The 19,099-nt window shown below is 40.9% G+C and overlaps 1 protein-coding gene across 5 annotated transcripts in view; it reads left to right on the top strand.

The window, feature by feature from the left end:
• ubr3 (ubiquitin protein ligase E3 component n-recognin 3) overlaps positions 1-19,099 on the top strand; it is a 418,217-nt gene that overhangs the window by 88,582 nt on the left and 310,536 nt on the right. For all 5 annotated transcript variants that reach the window (XM_035408072.1, XM_035408075.1, XM_035408074.1 and 2 more), the window contains 3 exons: positions 16,175-16,303; positions 16,411-16,463; positions 16,662-16,795. In XM_035408072.1, the coding sequence (XP_035263963.1) occupies positions 16,175-16,303; positions 16,411-16,463; positions 16,662-16,795 (316 nt within the window). The remainder of the gene's footprint in view (positions 1-16,174; positions 16,304-16,410; positions 16,464-16,661; positions 16,796-19,099) is intronic.

Genomic DNA, 19,099 nt, shown 5'->3' on the forward strand with positions numbered 1-19,099 from the left:
CTGCATAGGTCGATGAAGTTTTGTGTTGATCTAAGTTATGCTGTGGGAGTTATGAACTTTTAAAATATGACCCTTTGTTATAGCGCCACCATCTGGCCGACATAGGTGATTTGTAGTGACTGAGTAGTGGGGGGCCATAGGAATCCACCTACCAAATTTGGTTGGTCTGCAACTTATGGTTGCTGAGCCTCAGACATTTTAGCGGAGAAAACTTCCACGCCCCAACTAAAAAGTCTAAATGGCGGCCAAACAATATGGCAGACATAGGTGGTCCCAATGGCAAAGTTGTAGAGCACGTTCAGCTGCATAGGTCGATGAAGTTTTGTGTTGATCTAACTTATGCTGTGGGAGTTATGAACTTTTAAAATATGACCCTTTGTTATAGCGCCACCATCTGGCCGACATAGGTGATTTGTAGTGACTGAGTAGTGGGGGGCCATAGGAATCCACCTACCAAATTTGGTTGGTCTGCAACTTATGGTTGCTGAGCCTCAGACATTTTAGCGGAGAAAACTTCCACGCCCCAACTAAAAAGTCTAAATGGCGGCCAAACAATATGGCAGACATAGGTGGTCCCAATGGCAAAGTTGTAGAGCACGTTCAGCTGCATAGGTCGATGAAGTTTTGTGTTGATCTAACTTATGCTGTGGGAGTTATAGCCTTTTACGCATGACCCTTTGTTATAGCGCCACCATTTGGCCGACATAGGTGATTTGTAGTGAGTGAGTAGTGGGGGGCCATAGGAACCCTCCTACCAAATTTGGTTGGTCTGCAACTTATGGTTGCTGAGCCTCAGACATTTTAGCGGAGAAAACTTCCACGCCCCAACTAAAAAGTCTAAATGGCGGCCAAACAATATGGCAAACATAGGTGGTCCCAATGGCAAAGTTGTAGAGCACGTTCAGCTGCATAGGTCGATGAAGTTTTGTGTTGATCTAACTTATGCTGTGGGAGTTATGAACTTTTAAAATATGACCCTTTGTTATAGCGCCACCATCTGGCCGACATAGGTGATTTGTAGTGACTGAGTAGTGGGGGGCCATAGGAACCCACCTACCAAATTTGGTTGGTCTGCAACTTATGGTTGCTGAGCCTCAGACATTTTAGCGGAGAAAACTTCCACGCCCCAACTAAAAAGTCTAAATGGCGGCCAAACAATATGGCAGACATAGGTGGTCCCAATGGCAAAGTTGTAGAGCACGTTCAGCTGCATAGGTCGATGAAGTTTTGTGTTGATCTAACTTATGCTGTGGGAGTTATGGCCTTTTACGCATGACCCTTTGTTATAGTGCCACCATCTGGCCGACATAGGTGATTTTTAGTGCCTGAGTAGTGGGGGGGCATAGGAACCCACCTGCCAAATTTGGTTGCTCTAGGACGTATGGTTGCTGAGCCTCAGACACTTTTAGCGGAGAAAAATAATAATAATAATAATAATCCCAACAGATACAATAGGGTTCCACCAGCTTGTCTGCTTGGACCCCTAATAATAATAATAATAATAATAATAACTTTATTTGTATAGCACCTTTCATACAGACTGCAGCTCAAAGTGCTTAACAGGAAAAATAAAAACAAAAGGCAAAAACAGGGAAAAGCACAGCAAATCAGTTATAAGGGTTTAAAACACAGAAGAATAAAACAGTCTATATCGAAATGGAAACATGGAAAAATAAATTTAATATGAAAGAGTCAATGAGTAATGAGTAAAATAAATGAGTAAGATAAAAGATAACAATAAAAATTTTATAAAACTAGAATAAAAATATGAATAAGTATCAATGCAGAAAATAAAGTAAAAATAATATAGAGTAAAATAAAAGAGAAAAAAAACAATTTTTTTTTTATAAAACAAGAAATGAAAATATGAATAAGTATCAATGGACAGAATAAAATTAATTAAAAGCCAAATTAAAAAGGAAGGTTTTCAGCTGCTTTTTTAAATTGCCAACTGAGTCTGCTGTTCTAATGTTTTGTGGGAGAGTGTTCCAGAGTTTTGGTGCATAATAGCAGAAAGCACTTTCACCAAATTTTTTCTGTTTAACCACAGGCACATTAAGTAAGCCTGCTGTGGATGATCGAAGTGCTCGAGTTAGTACATAAGGTGATCGGCTATCTTTGATATTAAAAGGTGCTAGGCCATTTAAAGTTTTATATACAAGTAACAAGACTTTAAAATCAACTCCATAAGAAACTGGAAGCCAGTGCAGAGCAGGAAGGACGGGTGTAATATGTTATCTTTTCTTGGTTTTCGTTAAGATTCTTGCAGCCGCCGGAATTTATCAATAGACTTCTTGGGCAGGCTGGTAAAAAGTGCATTACAGTAGTCCAAGCGGCTAGAGATAAAAGCGTGTATCAGTTTTTCAGCATCTTGATGAGTTAAAAAGGGTCTTACTTTGGCTATGTTTCTGAGGTGAAAAAATGCAGTCTTGGTCACCTTGTCTATGTGAGATTTAAAATTGAGGTCAGTATCCAAGGTCACTCCCAGGTTTCTGACCTCAGATTTTGTTTAGCCAGGCTTCCCATCTTTGCTTGCAGCTTGTCTCTTTTTGACTTAGGGCCCACTAGAAGTAGCTCTGTCTTTTCTTAATTTAATTTCAAGAACTTTTTGTTCATCCATTTATTTATGTCGGCTAGATGGGCTGCAAGAATGCTCATGGCATTTGGGTCATTTGGCTCAATGGAGACATACAGCGGCGTATCATCAGCATAACAATGGAAATTCATATGGTGAAGCTGGATGATATTGCCTAAAGGAAGCATGTACAAGGAGAATAACAGCGGCCCAAGAATGCTCCCCTGCGCTATGCCACAGTTTACATCTACAAGCTTAGAAACATTGTCACCAAGTTTCACGAAAAACTTTCTATCTGTTACATAGGTACGGAACCATTTTAGCACATTAACCAGAGAGACCGACCCACTTCTCAATGCGGTGAATTAAAATGCTATGGTCTATACTATCGAAAGCGGCACTCAAATAAAGCAGGACAAGAACTGAAACATTGTTATTATCAACACTTGGCTGTAAATCATTCACTACTTTCACTAAAGGTGTTTCAGTGCAATAATTTGCGTAGAAACCTGACTGGAAATTTTCAAGAATATTGTTTTGGACAAGATAGGAATTATTTTGTTTAAAAACTACTTTTTCTATAATTTTGCTCACAAACGGCAGGTTTGATATAGGTCTGTAATTGTTCAGAACGGAAGTATCCAGATTATATTTCTTGAGTAGTGGTTTTACCAGAGCGGTCTTAAAAACATCTGGGAAAATACCCATCATTAACGATGAATTAACAATTTTTAGATTATCTCGAGATAGGCAGTCAAATGCATCTTTAAATAATTTGGTTGGAATGGGATCTATAGAGCATGTGGATGATTAAATTTTTGAGACAATATCCTGAAGCGTCATTTCACTTATCTCAGTGAAGGTACTCAGGCATGCAGTGGGAGGATCAGTTGGAAAGTCCAGCGTAGGACTTCCACTGGGACTCACTATACCAGCTCGGATTTTTCTAATCTTATCTCTAAAAAAGGATGCGAATTCTTCACAATTTTCGGAGGAGTCTTGGCTATTTATATGGGCAGTGGACGTGGGATTCAACAAAGTATCAATAGTTGAGAACAGTACTCTAGGATTGTAGGTATTAGAGATGATCTTAGAGAAGTGGGTTTGTCTCTCTTTCTGCATAACTTTATTGTAAGTAGCAACATGCTCCTTAAAAATATTGTGGTGGACCTGGAGTTTAGTTTTACGCCATAGTCGCTCAGCTTGGCGGCAGTTCCTTTTCAGCTGAGAAGTAGTACTGTTTTTCCACGGTATAATTTGGCCATGAGAGCATTTTTTTATTTTCATTGGAGCTACAGAGTCTATGGCCTTTCTTAACCTCTTATCGCACAGCCCCTAGTGGTAGGCACGCCCGCGTGCCTAAATTACTAAACTCAAACATTCGGTGCTACTGCAACCAAAGTGTGAGATGAAAACAGAAACGCGTTGTTTCCGTTTCATTAGTAGACGATACATGACAACTATGCCGAAAACGGAGTTTCGCAGCCCCACCATTGTCGCTCCCGTCGTTCATTTAACACACACCCCCTCCCTGCAGTCTCATCTAAGAAACACCCCCCACCCTTGACATAATGGACAATATTGTCTATCTTGGCATTCATAAAAATATTCTTTCACCACTAAAAAATCGTATTCCGTCATAGCAACAAGATAAACCCGACAATAGCCCTAAGATATGCCTATACAGCAGTGAAAACGCTGCTCACTGAATAACGAAATAAACGAGAAAAAGTTTTTAAAAATGATACCATGTCATTCTACAGTCAATATCTGGGACTAAATATTGAATAAATATAAAACCTTACTGTTGGTTTTACGTGTAGAGATGTCCCTTTTGAGACTGCGTGGTCATATATTGTCTTGGACAATCCGTTTGGGAAATATAGGCGCATCTGTGACGCCTGGGTATCTTCCAAAATAGCTGTGCGTAACACCACACCTGTTGTTTACGGCGTCGTCGCCCTTTTTAGTACAGTCTGACTAGATTTACAATTCATTTATTCGGTAGGCGAGAGTATAAGCTTTCTAACGATGTATAACATGTCTAATTCTGCTTTCGGTATAGCGTTTTATAGGTCAGCGTAACAGAAAATATTCTTAGCATAGCATTCACTTACGCAATCACACTCTGTTAGCAGACAAATACGATGCACCTAACGAAACATGTTCAAGGATATTTCGTAATTTCTTGGAAAATACTATCATTATTGAGGACTTCTGAACATAGCTAAGCCATATGTTTGCTGATAGACCTAGCTGACATCGTTTTCTGGAGCAAAACAGAAGCGAATAGAACAATATAATTGATACTGTCTCTCTGTCTCTATCTACTGAACATAGAGGAGATTTCACCATTGCTATGTAAGTATTATCGTTCAAAATATTTCGGTTATATACGTTCTTTTTGAAATTGAGTATTTTTAAATAGGTTAGTGGTGTTATATAATGTAAATATTTCACGCTGTAATGTAAGCGTTAGACGGAAGTGTAATAGTTTTTGTGAAGCATGCAACAGTGATGACGTCAGAGCTGGAACATTGCCAAAACGTGGTGGACGGGTGAAAATTGTTTTCATGTTGTCTCATTCCCATACAATAAAACATACGAGAGTACAGAGTATAGAAATACACACGAGTTAATTATTACACATTTAGGTACTGTACCGCATTGTGTGACAATGTTTTTGCATTATTTTTTTAATCTGATAGCAATGTTTCATCTTAAACCCTCATAAGGGGCTCATTTATATGCTTTATAATGGACAAAAAACATTTTATTCAATTTTGGAGAGATTTTGGATATGTTTCTGGACACCTAGCTATTTTAGACCACTGTACTGACTGAAAGCTTGTAATTCCCATTTGAAAATTATGCAACAGTGATTTTCTTGAGTCAAAACAGTTGATTTGTAGTGAAATACATGGATATGTTATGATTTACAGCAATGCATAATTTAGACATTTTGGATAGATTTGGAGATGCTGGGTACACTGCTTAGTTTTTGCTTCATACATCTATAGTAGTTCTACATATCCACCCTTAGATTTTATGAACTTGTGGTCAATAAGTTTTTGACCTAGCACATGTATAGTTTAACCTCCTGCATATATTCAATCTCGCAGTATTTCATTGCGAACTTAAAAAGTGCAAATTTATTTTGGATTTTTTGTCAAAACAATTGCATTTGTGGCACTTTATTTCTTCCAAAATTATGAATATAAACTAATCTGTGTTAGTATTGTAAATTGTACAAATGTCTTGCTTCATTTAAGCCATTTTTCAAGTCTCTGTGGTGTTCACGTCTGGAGTTATAAAGCTTTAAATAGGGTACCCCCTAAATGGGCAAGGATTGGCAAAATTTGGCTTGTGCCTTAAGAGGTTAATTAGGGATCCAAGTAGCGAAGCTGGTGGAACCCTATTGTATCTGTTAGGATTATTATTAAGGGTCCAAGCAGCGAAGCTGGTGGAACCCTATTGTATCTGTTAGGATTATTATTATTATTCTTATTATTTTTCTCCGCTAAAAGTGTCTGAGGCTCAGCAACCATAAGTCCTAGAGCAACCAAATTTGGCAGGTGGGTTCCTATGGCCCCCCACTACTCAGGCACTAAAAATCACCTATGTCGGCCAGATGGTGGCACTATAACAAAGGGTCATGCGTAAAAGGCCATAACTCCCACAGCATAAGTTAGATCAACACAAAACTTCGACCTATGCATCTGAACGTGCTCTACCACTTTGCCATTGGCACCACCTATGTCCGCCATATTATTTGCCCGCCATTTGAACGTTTTTATTAGTTGTGGCGCAGTATCGCTGTAGCTCCAAATTTTAAGTGTTACGACATCTAGTAAACTTCTTTACGGCAAGCGACATCCATGGCGACGCAAGTAATCCGACACCGTAGGGTCTAGTTTTTATCAGTGAGGGGAGGGTCTGAACGTCGGGGAAGCAATGGAAGACTGTGCCGGCCAGAGTGCATGCTAAGCTATTAAAGGTTTGTTAGTGAAAGCTTTTTGAGAGGATGAATAATTACTTTTCTTTGGCATGGATCCATTTGAAGACAGTATCGGGTGAGTTTGTTTAGTCTTTAAATCTGTCATTATGCTGAGAAATAGCTAAACCATTTTATTGGTAGGTTTTGAGTTTCTGTGCACACGCGCGAAAACACGCTGGTATAATATAGCAATGATGGCAATACATGTACAGACCGCTTTGTTCCGTTGCTACTATGACATAACAAACTATCTTGTGTCTACAGCTGCAGTTTCTCGCTGCAATTTCTAATATTGAATATAAACAAAAGACCCAATTTATGCTGTGGTCTGCTAATGTCTAAATAAATAATACGGTACTCCGAGCGCAGGTAGCAGGGGTGGCGAGTTGATATTTTCTTTTTTGCTGCTAAAAGTTTGTTAGTAAAAGCTTTTTGAGAGGATGAATCATTACTTTTCATTTGAAGACAATATCGGGTGAGTTCGTTTAGTCATAATGCTGAGAGAAATCGTATTCTAAATTTAATCTCTAAATTGACTGTAAGCTTAGGGTTGTAACTAGGTAGTTGTTTCGTAGGTGACTTAGTCTTAACTCGTCTTAACTATTGCTTGTATTTTTGCATAGACTGCGTTGTTGCGGTTCTTGTTTGTGTTAGTGTTTATCAGTTTAACCTACAGGGTCCAAGTTGAACTATGCGGTTGTTCCCTACACTTGGAACGGTAGGCTACTTCTCTCTAGGGTTTTCAACACACTTCTTCCTGGTTATGGTTATACACTTTGTTGTAGGTCGCTCTGGATAAGAGCGTCTGCCAAATGCCTGTAATGTAATGTAATATTCCGTAGCAACAAGATAAACCCGACATTTGCACTAAAATATGCCAATACAGCAGTGAAAACACTGCTCATTGAATAACAAACGAGACAATGTTTTTTTTTAATTATAGCATGTCATTCTACGGTCAATATCTTGGTCTAAACATTGAATAAATATACAGTCTTACCACTGGTTTTACGCATAGGGATGTCCCTTTTGAGGCTGAGTGGTCATATATTGTCTTGGACAATCCGTTTGTGAAATATACGCGCATTTGTGATAACTGGGTAGGCTACCTTCAAAAATAGCCGTGCATAATACCACACCTGTTGCTTACGCGTTGTCGCCCTTTTTAGTACAATTTGGTTTGATTGACAATTCATTTATTCAGTAGGTGAGAGTATAAGCTTTCTAACGATGTATAACATGTCTGATTTTGCTTTTGGTATAGCGTTTTATAGGTCAGCGTAACCAAAATTTTTCTTATCTGCCAATGTCTAAATAAATAAAACGGTAGGCTACTTTGCGCGCAGCACGCAGATCGCAAGTTGATATTTCGTCTTTTTTTCCGTTTTTTCTCAATGTCGTATTTATTATTTGAAATTTGTATTTATGTGTTATTATTCTATCTGTTTCTGTGGCGCTCTGAAATGTCCATTCTCTGCTAAGCTGAGCAATGGATTGGAATATGTGTCTGACATAGTGTTGCACGGTATACCAAAACTTCAGCACTTTCTCGGTACTTAAAAAAAAAAAGAAAAAAAAGAAAAAGAAACGGTTCGGTATTAGAATATTCCGACGTTCAGTAGTTTTGAGTCAAATGTAAAAGCCAGGGAAAATTGTCTCCCGCATTACTGATTTAGAGGATGAAAAGTGTAATTTGCCAGAATAGGTGTTCCAATTTGGAAATATTTTATTATAGATGCTGTATTTGTTATTAAAATATGCTGTTTTTAAATCTATTTAAAGGTGAAAGACCTGTTTTAAAGATTATTTAGTTTACAACTGTTTAATTTTTGAAATATATTTAACATATTTTTCTATTGGTCAGTGTTGTAACACTATTGGCCTATGCATATTAATATGTTGAAGAGGCTTCAACTTAAAGGTTGTTAATAAACCAGGTTGTTAATAAACCATGAATTCGAAAATGAGGTCAACCCTTGTGGACATTACATTTCTGATCTATTAACGTAATTTCAGTATCGTTAGGTACCGAGTATCGAATTAGCATCGTTTAATTTTCAAGTATCATTTCAGTATTGAGTATCGTGATACTAAACCCCTGGTATCAGTATCAAAGTCAAAATTTTGGTATCGTGACAACACTAGTGTGACGCCTTTTTTAGTTGCGGCGCAGAAACACTGCAGCTGTGCATACACGCCGGGCCATCTAAGTGTTACGACATGCCATCTAAGTGTTACGACATAGTAAAGGCCTTTACGGGAAGCGGCCAGGACACATCCATGGAGACGCAACTAAGTCATCTGACAGCGTCTCTTAGCACAAAATTGGCCATAAGTCATCAATATTTTATACAATCATCATGATATTCAGTAGATATGTTGGGTGAAGGTATATGATCATGAGGACAAAGCCATTTTAAAATCGCTCCATAGGGGGCGCGATGGTGCCAATGCTTGGACCCCTCCCAACGCCGCTTGCGGCTTTAATTTTTCATTGAAATTGTTAGCAAGAGTATGAACTAAGACGAATTAGAAGTGGACAGAGCTGAACAGTGTATCGGAGTGGAGAAACGTGCAGTTACTGTGGCATCGATGTAACGCTTCTTTACGATACAATCTGAAACATTTTTGGCAGTGGTTAACAGATTAACATTAAAAAGAATGCAACAGTGATCCGAGACAATTATATTAAGAATAGAAGAAATATCAACATCTATACCCTTCGCGATAACTAGGTCTAAAATATGGCCACGGTTATGTGTGGGACTAGAGACATCCTGAACTAGATTTAGGCTGTTTAGGAGATTAATAAAATCAGTGGCCCTGGAATCAGTGGCATTGTCTATGTGTAGGTTAAAATCGCTGGTTAAAAGAAAACTGTCGTAGCTAGTAAGAATAATAGACATAAAATCAGAGAACTCAGGCAAAAACCTGGGGCATTGTCTAGGAGGGCGATAGAGAGGAATAACAAAGGTGGGTGACTTTGATCTGAGTGATATAGCTAGATATTCAAAGCTTTGGAAGCTTCCAAAAGAGGTTGCTGTACAGTTAAAAACATCAGAAAAAATTGTGGCAATGCCACCACCCTTTTTCCTTCCCCAACAGATTGTAGAAAGCTATAATTGGGTGGAGAGGCTTCAATAAGTGTAGCTGAACCAGCTGACGACAGCCAGGTTTCTGTCATTAAAATGAAGTCTAGTTTAAGCTCAGAGATAAAATCATTAATAAAAAAACTTCTTATTTGTCAGCGACCTGATGTTCAGAAGAGCCATATTAAGCCTTTCATTTTTACACATGGGAGTCTTCAGCATCGTATTAATGGTGATTAAATTACTCTTAATTGAACCCTTCAGAGCTTTTGCTATGGAAGACCTTTTACAAGAAACAATGGTAGCAATCGTAAACGTAGTGAAAGGTAGAGGCTGCAACCCAACAGATGGCAGTTGACAATTTGTGGCCAGAGGTGTATCCAGACATGTCGTTGTGGTTAGTCATTTGCATGGGGCCATGTGAACAGAGTAAAAAATGTTTGCTGAGAGTTTGCGTGCACCCAGCACACTGGGATGGATGCCGTCTTTACTAAAAATGGATGAACGTTCCCAGAAGAGATTAAAATTGTCAATGAACGTCATGTTGTGACTGCAGCATTCAGACTGTAGCCATGTGTGCAGGCTAAGTACTCGACTGAAGCGCCCTATCCCTTGGCCGAGAGGAGGAATCGGTCTGGAGATAAAACAGGGAAACAGCGGGTAACAGTCAATCTGTCCTTTATGTGCCTGACGATGGAATCACCAATGACTAAGGAAATCGGAGGAGGAGGGAGCGGCGGTGATGGAGGGCCATAGCTCCGGGGGCGGGCTGCAGCCCGGGGGGCAGAGATCCGAGAGCCGGCTGCAGCCCGGGGAATAGGCTGTCCAGGCGTGGCGCGTGACTTAACACGGCTGTCAGCCGCGAGCGCTTGCCTGGTTGCAGACATTGGTGGTGAGGGCAGTGGCCGTGGGACAGCTAGTGACGCAGGATATGATGGAGGATGGAGGCAACCGGCCAGGGAGGTGTCATCTAGTTCGTCCAAGGTGACAAACCTATTGTCTGTCTGGAGGACCCAGGGTGGAAAAGGATGGGATAGTCGCCTGCCACAGCGTTTCCTCCCACGAGCCGCGGTCCAGGGTTCTGTCTGGTGTGGCGTGGAGCTGACAAGAGCCTTGGGTCTCACTCCCAGCTGGGGCCAGGGGTCTTCAGCCTGGCTCGGTGCGGCAGTGGCTGGACAGAGGGCGGTGGAATTCTCCTCTCCAGCCGTAGTAGTAGCGGCCACCAGAGAATCGATGAGCTGCTCATCTGCCTTTATCTGGTAGAGGACGGATATTCTCCTCTGTAGTCAGTGGGGGAGTGTCTGATTTCCAGTGTAGAAGTATTCTTCGGTGGGCAATTAAAGAGGCAAAACCAATGACTCTGATCTGTTTAACAGATAGACTTGTATCCTCCCCAGGAACCCCAAAGATGGCAACCTGAGGAGATAGGGTAATGGTTGTCTCTAGTACCTCAGACATAGTGTCATAGAAGGATTTCTAAAACCCAGCCAGCCTCGGACATGACCAAAACATATGGGTCAAGTCCCCTGGTGTTTGAGAGCACCTGCTGCAGACATCTGCTATGTCAGGGTATATTTTAGATAATTTATTTTTATTGTAGTGAATTCTATGGAGCACTTTAAATTGGATGAGACTAAGCCTAGCACATGATGAAGAGGCATTTACACTTTCCAGAGCCTCCTCCCACCATTGATCAAAGAATGTAAACCCTAACTCTGCCTCCCAGTTTGTTCTGATCCTAAGTATGGTTGGATCTTCATCTAACATGACATCATATAGTTTGGAAACGTGGTCTTTATCCATATTCACTGTAGGGGACCTGCCGCTACTTCTCATAGTGGGGCACCAAACTGTAGAAGATATACATCACTGTCCTCACAGGTGGCGCCAGCATGTAATAATCAGTCTCATAATAATTATACAAACTATAAATTAGCAATTTAAATTAATAATTAAATTAATTATTATTAAAATGACACATTATAGTCAATCTTAACCAAATCATAATATCATTCAGCTAATACTAAACTAATATAAATGATTTAGCTAAGGGGTGAAGGTATTCATTAAGTTCTTTGGATTAGCAGCGGCTGACTAAATTCAACACAAGGGTAATATAAATACAGACAACTGTGTAAATATAATAAAGTTTATTAAGCACAAAGTACCGAAAAGGCAAAGCACAATTCTCTACAATGATGTACAACAAACTATGTGAATGCATGTGTGTGTAGGTGGTGTGTGTGCGTGCGAGTATGTGAGTGAGGAATGTTGGATGTTCTCCTACATGGGGGGTTGTGTACTGCGGGCACGTGTTCACGGAGAACAAAGGAACAAGATGGAGTATGAAAGGAGGGGTTTTTGAATATAGACAAAGCTAGTGAGAAGCAATGGCGTATGAAGCGTACCAAACAGATATATGGTAACTGAATACCTGTCTATAGATTTTTGATAGAGATCAACATGCCGTGTTATGACCGGTTAGTAATTAAAATAGATCGCATGCAAGATATGTTCTGTGGGTGACTTATATTAAAACAACGCAGCGCGGTGGATGGCTTAGAGCCAACCGAACAAACGGAACGTTTACATTAATCATTAACACAATAACCGTCACAGTTATATACATCCAATCATAAATGTAGCTAAATTCAGTCCATCGCTAATTATACTAAGCCCAGAGTTTCAGCCTTACTTGAGTGTCCTTTGCTTTAGGTAGGTTGTTAAAAATGTTTCCTGGTTTCCAGTGCGAAGTCTGTGGAGGTTGTGATGGAAAGGGGAAGCTGGTCGCCCTTTCTGTTCCAAAACACGCAACCGGATCCTCTGCTAATCGCTTGCTTCTTGGGCCTCGCTCTGCAGGATGCGTCGGTCGTGCGTGGCTCTCCTGGTTCTTCGACCACCTCTAATCATAGCGCTTTGGGCGTCTCGTTCCTCTCACAGCCGTTAGCCAAGGATATTCGGGCCGTGCTCCATTGCAGGCTTTGCGAACTGTTCCTGGCATGTGGACTCACACGAGAGGGAGACGGGAGAAGGGTGGCGTGTCCAGGGAGAGGAAAAATGGAACGGAGAGGAATGAAAAAGAGAGCAAAACAACGGCAACCTCTGTTTTATTGAAGGCCGCGTTTCAAATTTACAGTAAGCCAATACTGTTACAGGAGAGCTGTTGTAGGGGGCGTGGTTATGTGAGTTACTCTGAGGTAGACATATGGGCTTTGTAGTTTGTCTTTTGTAGGTCATGGTACCTACATCACTATAGAGAGGAGGTGGTCAATGCCCGAGGCGGGTGGGATATGCGGAAATGTAGAGGTGTAGGTCTTAACAAAGTGACAAATTTGAAAGTATCTAAAGCATTCAGAGTGTTGTAAATTATGTCACACAGATCGCCTAGTTCTGCAAATACACCATCGATATATAGATTCCTCAGGTCACACAGCCCCTCTCGAGCCCAGAGTCAAGTTTGGCAGGTAAAAAAAGGTGGTTGTTACAAATGGGTTTAAATTTCTGTCTAATTTGGGCCCAGATTTTCAGTGTGGAAATGACAATTGGGTTAGTACAGTACTTAGAGGGTTAGAATGGTAAATTACTGCACACCAAGGCTCTAAGGGAGGAAGTATAACAAGATTTAGCCTCCAGTTGGCACCAGTTGCTCTCTGGCTCATTCAACAAAAGCAAAACCTTGTGTAGATTGGCTGCCCAATAATAACACAGAAGGTTTGGTAGGCCAAGCCCCCCTTGTGATCTGTGTCTCTGCAATAGGGATATGCGAGCTCTTGGGGTTTTGCCACCCCAAATGAATGATGAAAGAATGCTATTAATCTTACAAAAGTATACTTTAGGGAGAAAAATGGGAAGGCATTGAAATAGATATAGATACCTACCTAGGCAATATATTAATTTTTACAGATTGTACCCTACCAGTTAGAGAAAAGGATAAGCCACTCCATCTCTGCAAATCAGCCTTTATTTTAGTTGTCAGGGCAGTGAAGTTCTGTTCCTGCAATGAACGAACAGACCTGGTGATATTAACACCCAGGTATTTAAAGCATGGCTTGGATAGATGAAAAGGTATGTGGGACTGACATATGTTCTGAGCCAGGTTGTTGATAGGAAAACATTCACTTTTCTGTACATTTAGTTTATAACCTGAAAAGCTTCCTGATACACTAAGAACAGATAAAATATGCGGAATGTTGGGTACTGGGTCAGATATGTAAAGAAGCAGATCATCAGCATATAGGGAAACCTTATGCTCAGTATCCCATCTCCTGATCCCAGAGAATAAGGTACTAGCCTTAAGTGCTATAGACGGGTTCAGTGGCAAGGGTGAAAAGGGCAGGGGAAAGGGGGCATCCCAGGCGAGACACACGCGTTAGAGGGAAGAACGGTGATCGAGTATTGTTGGTTGTATTGTTGGCACACCTGGGGGGGATGTATAAAGCAAGCGTATCCAGAAGGATATTTTGTTGCCAAACCCAAATTGTTTCAGTGTGAAAAAGAGGTAGCTCCACTCCACCCTGTCAAAAGCTTATTCGGCATCGAGAGAGACTACTACCTTGGGACCTAAGAGTCTACGAATGTTTGTAAAGGAATGACGGTTCCTTATGAATCCTGTTTGATCCTCAGAGATTACAGTAGGTAAGATTGTTTCTAATCTACAGGCTATTAGCTTTGCTAGTATTTTTACGTCCACATTAAGGAGTGAAATTGGACACCATGAAGAGCAGTTTGTGACATCCTTGTCTTTCTTAGGGATTAATGAGATGGAGGCCTGAGTGAGACTCTGTGGCAAAACACGCTGTCGGAGCGAGTCCTCGAACATCTCTAATAATAGAGGGGCTAGCTGCTTTGAGAATTTCTTAAAAAACTCTACAGGGTAACCGTCCGGTCCCGGAGACTTCCCACTCTGCATCATATGGATAGCTGTTGTGATCTCATTATGGTTTATAGGCATTTCCAAATCATAGTGATCATCTGGGGAGATTTTCGGGATAGTTAGGTTTGAAAAGAAACTGGACATGTCAGAGGTGTCGTCCGGAGCCTCATGCATATAATTGGGAGTGGAATGATCTGAAAGCACCATTAATTTCATTTGGGTCCGTTGTAAGGATGTCCAAGCTGTTGCGAATTTGTGGAATTGATTGTGATGCAGTTCTGCTCTTCAACTAGCCTAGTCACAGCCCATCAACCCAGTTGCTCGCTGTGTGAACGCAGGGTAACAGTTTTTGAAGCAGTAGCAACCTGATTTTGGGTTAGATGCGAAACTGTTAACACATGTACCTGATGTTGGTTTAGATGCGAAACTGTTAACACATGTACATCTAGTAAAAATATATAACGATGACAACAGAAGATATAAAAATGATTTAGCTTGGTCATATACATTCTTATAGGTTTGACTGATTGATGTTGTTATTCTAATGTGAAATTAATTAAATGAATGAATGATAATCTTTTCAGTTTCTGTCCCAAAATTTGATATGGTATTCCCTAGATTTGAGGCCAACATACAAACAAGTTTCATGAGGATCAGCCATTGCTAAGCCTATCGCATGCCCACTGACAACTGATTGGCTGATAGCAGCCATTCTTTTTCAGATATGATTTTATAATTGTACATTCAATGGCAGGATGACACAAAGATATAGCATGTAGAGATTCAACTCCTCAAACAATTGAGGAGTTAAAGGCATTTAAATTTATTTTTCTCTTACAGCACCTCTTGTTTACTAAGCACTACAAAAGTTTGCATGGTGTCTCTGAGTTAGCCATTTTACATGTATGCTAAGTTCCTAGATGATCGGACACAGAACTCAGAAGTTACAGCTGTTACTCCAGAGATTCTTTCTAGCCTAATTTGGTGAAGATAGGCCAAATGGCCCCAGACTATTTTGCAGTAGGTTTTTGCAAAAAATTCAATATGGCCAAAAATGTTGGCATATGCATATTAAATTGGGAATATACATTTTGTTGGAATAAGCTGCAGAATCTGGGGAAATTTTGGTTCTAGAACACACTGTTCAGGAGTTATGGGCCAAAATGTAAATCGCTGTGTTACAGTGCCACCATCTGGTGACTGGATGTCATTGCGATCACCTGTGTTGGGTTGTATAGGAAGATACCTGCCAAGTTTCATAGCTCTACAATTGATGGTTTTTGTTGTTCATATTGTTTTAGGGAGTAGTAATGATAAAAAATAAATTAAAAACGGAACAAAAACAATTGAACAAAATAATTGGGGGGAGGTCTGTTAAAACAATAAATACAACAAATACCAAACAAGTGAACAAACATGAACACCACGTTTATCACATTAGCTTCCCTATGGTATAATTGTGCTAGAGGAAAAGGAAAAGGTTACTGTGGACAAAAACTTTTGCTACTGCGAGCCACACCATTTTTTGTGTTCTCGGTTTCTGAACTAATCCTTTTGAGCATTAGGTTGGCTTGGTGGAATCAAACCATCCTACCTCTCAGCAACTCTGATATGAGTGTGTTCCTGCTGTGTTTTTGCAGGCAAGCCTGTCGGAGATCCACAGCAACATGTGGGTCAGGAATGGCCTGCAGATAAAAGGTCAGGCTATGACCTATGTGCAGTCTCACTTCTGCAACTCCATGATCGATCCTGACATCTTCCTGCTTCAGGTAAAATCTGTGTACTTGTGTCCCTGACAGCTGTGTGAGAAGAAAGCACTGTTGCCACCCTTTATTTGACTTTTTTTTTTCTTTCTCCCTTGATCCCGTTACTAAAGGTTTGTGCGTCCAGGCTGGATCCAGACTACTTCATTTCCTCTGTATTTGAAAGGTAGTGACTATGTCTTAGGTCTAATTCATGTTATTATTTTTGCCCTTTTTAATGGCAAATCTCTTTTTATTTAGTGGTTATCTGTCAGCAGATTTTTGTGAATTTTGCGTGATTGAATGGGTTTGTTGACTAATTCAACAAAGGGTGCCATGGGTTCGGACAAACAATACTGTAGGCAGTAATGAGTTTCTCCCACAGGTTCAAGGTGGTGGACTTATTAACCATGGCATCTGAGCATCAAAATGCAGTGCTGGATTCTGAACAAGAGAAACCAATGCTAGAGGGGGCCTTGACTTTTCTTGTTACATTGTCAAGTCTTCGCATACATTTAGGTAAGAATAAGGAATAATGAAGTAAAGAGTACTGTTTTACATATTGGCATTCTATATGCTGTATTTTAAAAATGTGTGTTTGAAAGTAAACTGTACAGGTGATGCCAAGTATCCAACAGTTCACATATTATAAATGTTTTCGTTGTGTTACGACCCCAGTCGTAGGTTTGTGGTTACATTTGTTACTTTTGGGTGTGTTTTCTCCTTCCGGTTGTCATCTAATTGGTCGATTCCCAGGGTTTCCCCCAGAAAAGTTGTTAGGCCCGGTGGCACTTATCTTTTGACGGGAGCCGGCAGCCCGGCATGGGCCGGCAGCCAAGTGTCTTTTTTGACGGGGGCCCGGCGTGGGCTAGCGACAGACTGATGGCAGCATTAAGGTAGGGCCCTATAGTTTCTGTGATAAACAGAATCACGGACGGAATCACAGAATTGAGAATTTAAAAAAGCTATAACACAGATTCCATAGGGCCCTTCATTAAGTCAGTGCTAAAAGCTGACTGGAGATTTGAAAATGACTATTTAATGTGAATGTTGTTATAAATAAGTCATTTAACACACATTTTAAACAACTATCAACAACTATTTACAGCATAGAGTCTTGCAAAGAATCTGACAACAATGCACAGTCTTGGAATGCTGTGTTTTCAACAACAACAAAATAAATTAAATTCAATTCAATTAAATTAAAATAAATAATATCAGTTATATAATATAAGTTTTTGCACTCTACAAAAAACTTGAAAAAAGTCCTGATTGGCTGCTGATTCTTACAGCCTTGGAATGCTGGGCACATTTCAACAACAAAATAAACTAGACAATTCCTGCAGAAATTGTGAAGTGTGATTTCCGCTAATGTAAAGTCGACTTTGTGCTGAACAGAGTGAACAGTGTCTGTTCAGCCAGATATGACCCCATTTAGCCAACACCTGGTTCTGTCAAGGCGGTATTCGCTAGCAGCGAACTGTCCTCTCCAGAATGGGTGAGGGAGGATATCCAAAAACACCAATTTGGAATATAGAAAAAGAGTGAATTTCCCTGCTTTCTACGGTGCTAGTGTGTTCTAGAAATGTTGCTAGGGTGTTGCTAGGTAGTTGCTATATTATTCTAGGCAGTTACTAGGGTGTTTTCAGTTGTTGCTAGGGTGTTGGGAGGTAGTTGATATGGTGTTCTAGGCAGTTGCTAGGGTGTTCTAGATGGTTACTAGATTGTTGCTAGGTGGTTGCTATGGAGTTATAGGCCATTGCTAGGTAGTTGATATGGTGTTCTAGGCAGGTGCTAGGGTGTGCTATGTGGTTGCTAGGGTGAGGGTAGGTGGTTGCTATGGAGTTTTAGGAGGTTGCTAGGGTGTTGCTAGGTGGTTCATATGAAGTTTTAGGTGGTTGCTAGGGTGTTCTAGGTGGTTGCTAGGGTAATGTAGGTGGTTTGCAGGGTGTTACTACGTGGTTGCCATGGAGTTCTGGGTGGTTGCTAGGGTGTTGCTAGGTGGTTGCTATGGAATACTAGGCAGTTGCTAGTGTGTTCTGGATGGTTGCTAGGTGGTTGCTATGGAATTCTAGGCAGTTGCTAGGGTGTTGCTAGGTGGTTGCTATGGAGTTCTAGGCGGTTGCTAGCGTATTGCAAGGGGGTTGCTATGGAGTTTTAGGCGGTTGCTAGGGTGTTGCTAGGTAGTTGCCATGGAGTTCCAGGCGGTTGTTAGGGTGTTGTTAGGTAGTTGCTATGGTGTTCTAGATGGTTGCTAGGTGTTGCTAGGTGGTTGCTATGGAATTCTAGGCAGTTGCTAGGGTGTTGCTAGGTGGTTGCTATGGAGGTCTTGGCGGTTGCTAGCGTATTGCAAGGGGGTTGCTATGGAGTTTTAGGCGGTTGCTAGGGTGTTGCTAGGTAGTTGCCATGGAGTTCCAGGCGGTTGTTAGGGTGTTGCTAGGTAGTTGCTATGGTGTTCTTGGTGGTTGCTAGGGTGTTCTAGGCAGTTGCTAGGGTGTTGCTAGGTGGCTGAAAAGGAGTTCTAGGTGGTTGTTAGGGTGTTGCTAGGTGGTTGCTATGGATTTCTAGGCGGTTGCTAGGGTGTTCTAGGTGGTTGCTAGGGTGTTGCTAGGTGGTTGCTATGGAGTTCTAGGAGGTTGCTAGGTGGCTGCTAGGGTGTTCTTAGTGGTTGCTAGGGTGTTCTAGGTGGTTGCTAGGGTGTTGCTAGGTGGTTGCTATGAAGTTCTAGGCGGTTGCTAGGGTGTTCTAGTTAGTTGCTAGGGTGTTGCTATGTGGTTGCTATGGAGTTCTAGGCAGTTGCTAGGGTGTTGTAGGTGGTTGCTA

The sequence above is a fragment of the Anguilla anguilla genome, chromosome 3 (genome assembly GCF_013347855.1).
Source record: "Anguilla anguilla isolate fAngAng1 chromosome 3, fAngAng1.pri, whole genome shotgun sequence".
Lineage (NCBI taxonomy): Eukaryota > Metazoa > Chordata > Actinopteri > Anguilliformes > Anguillidae > Anguilla > Anguilla anguilla.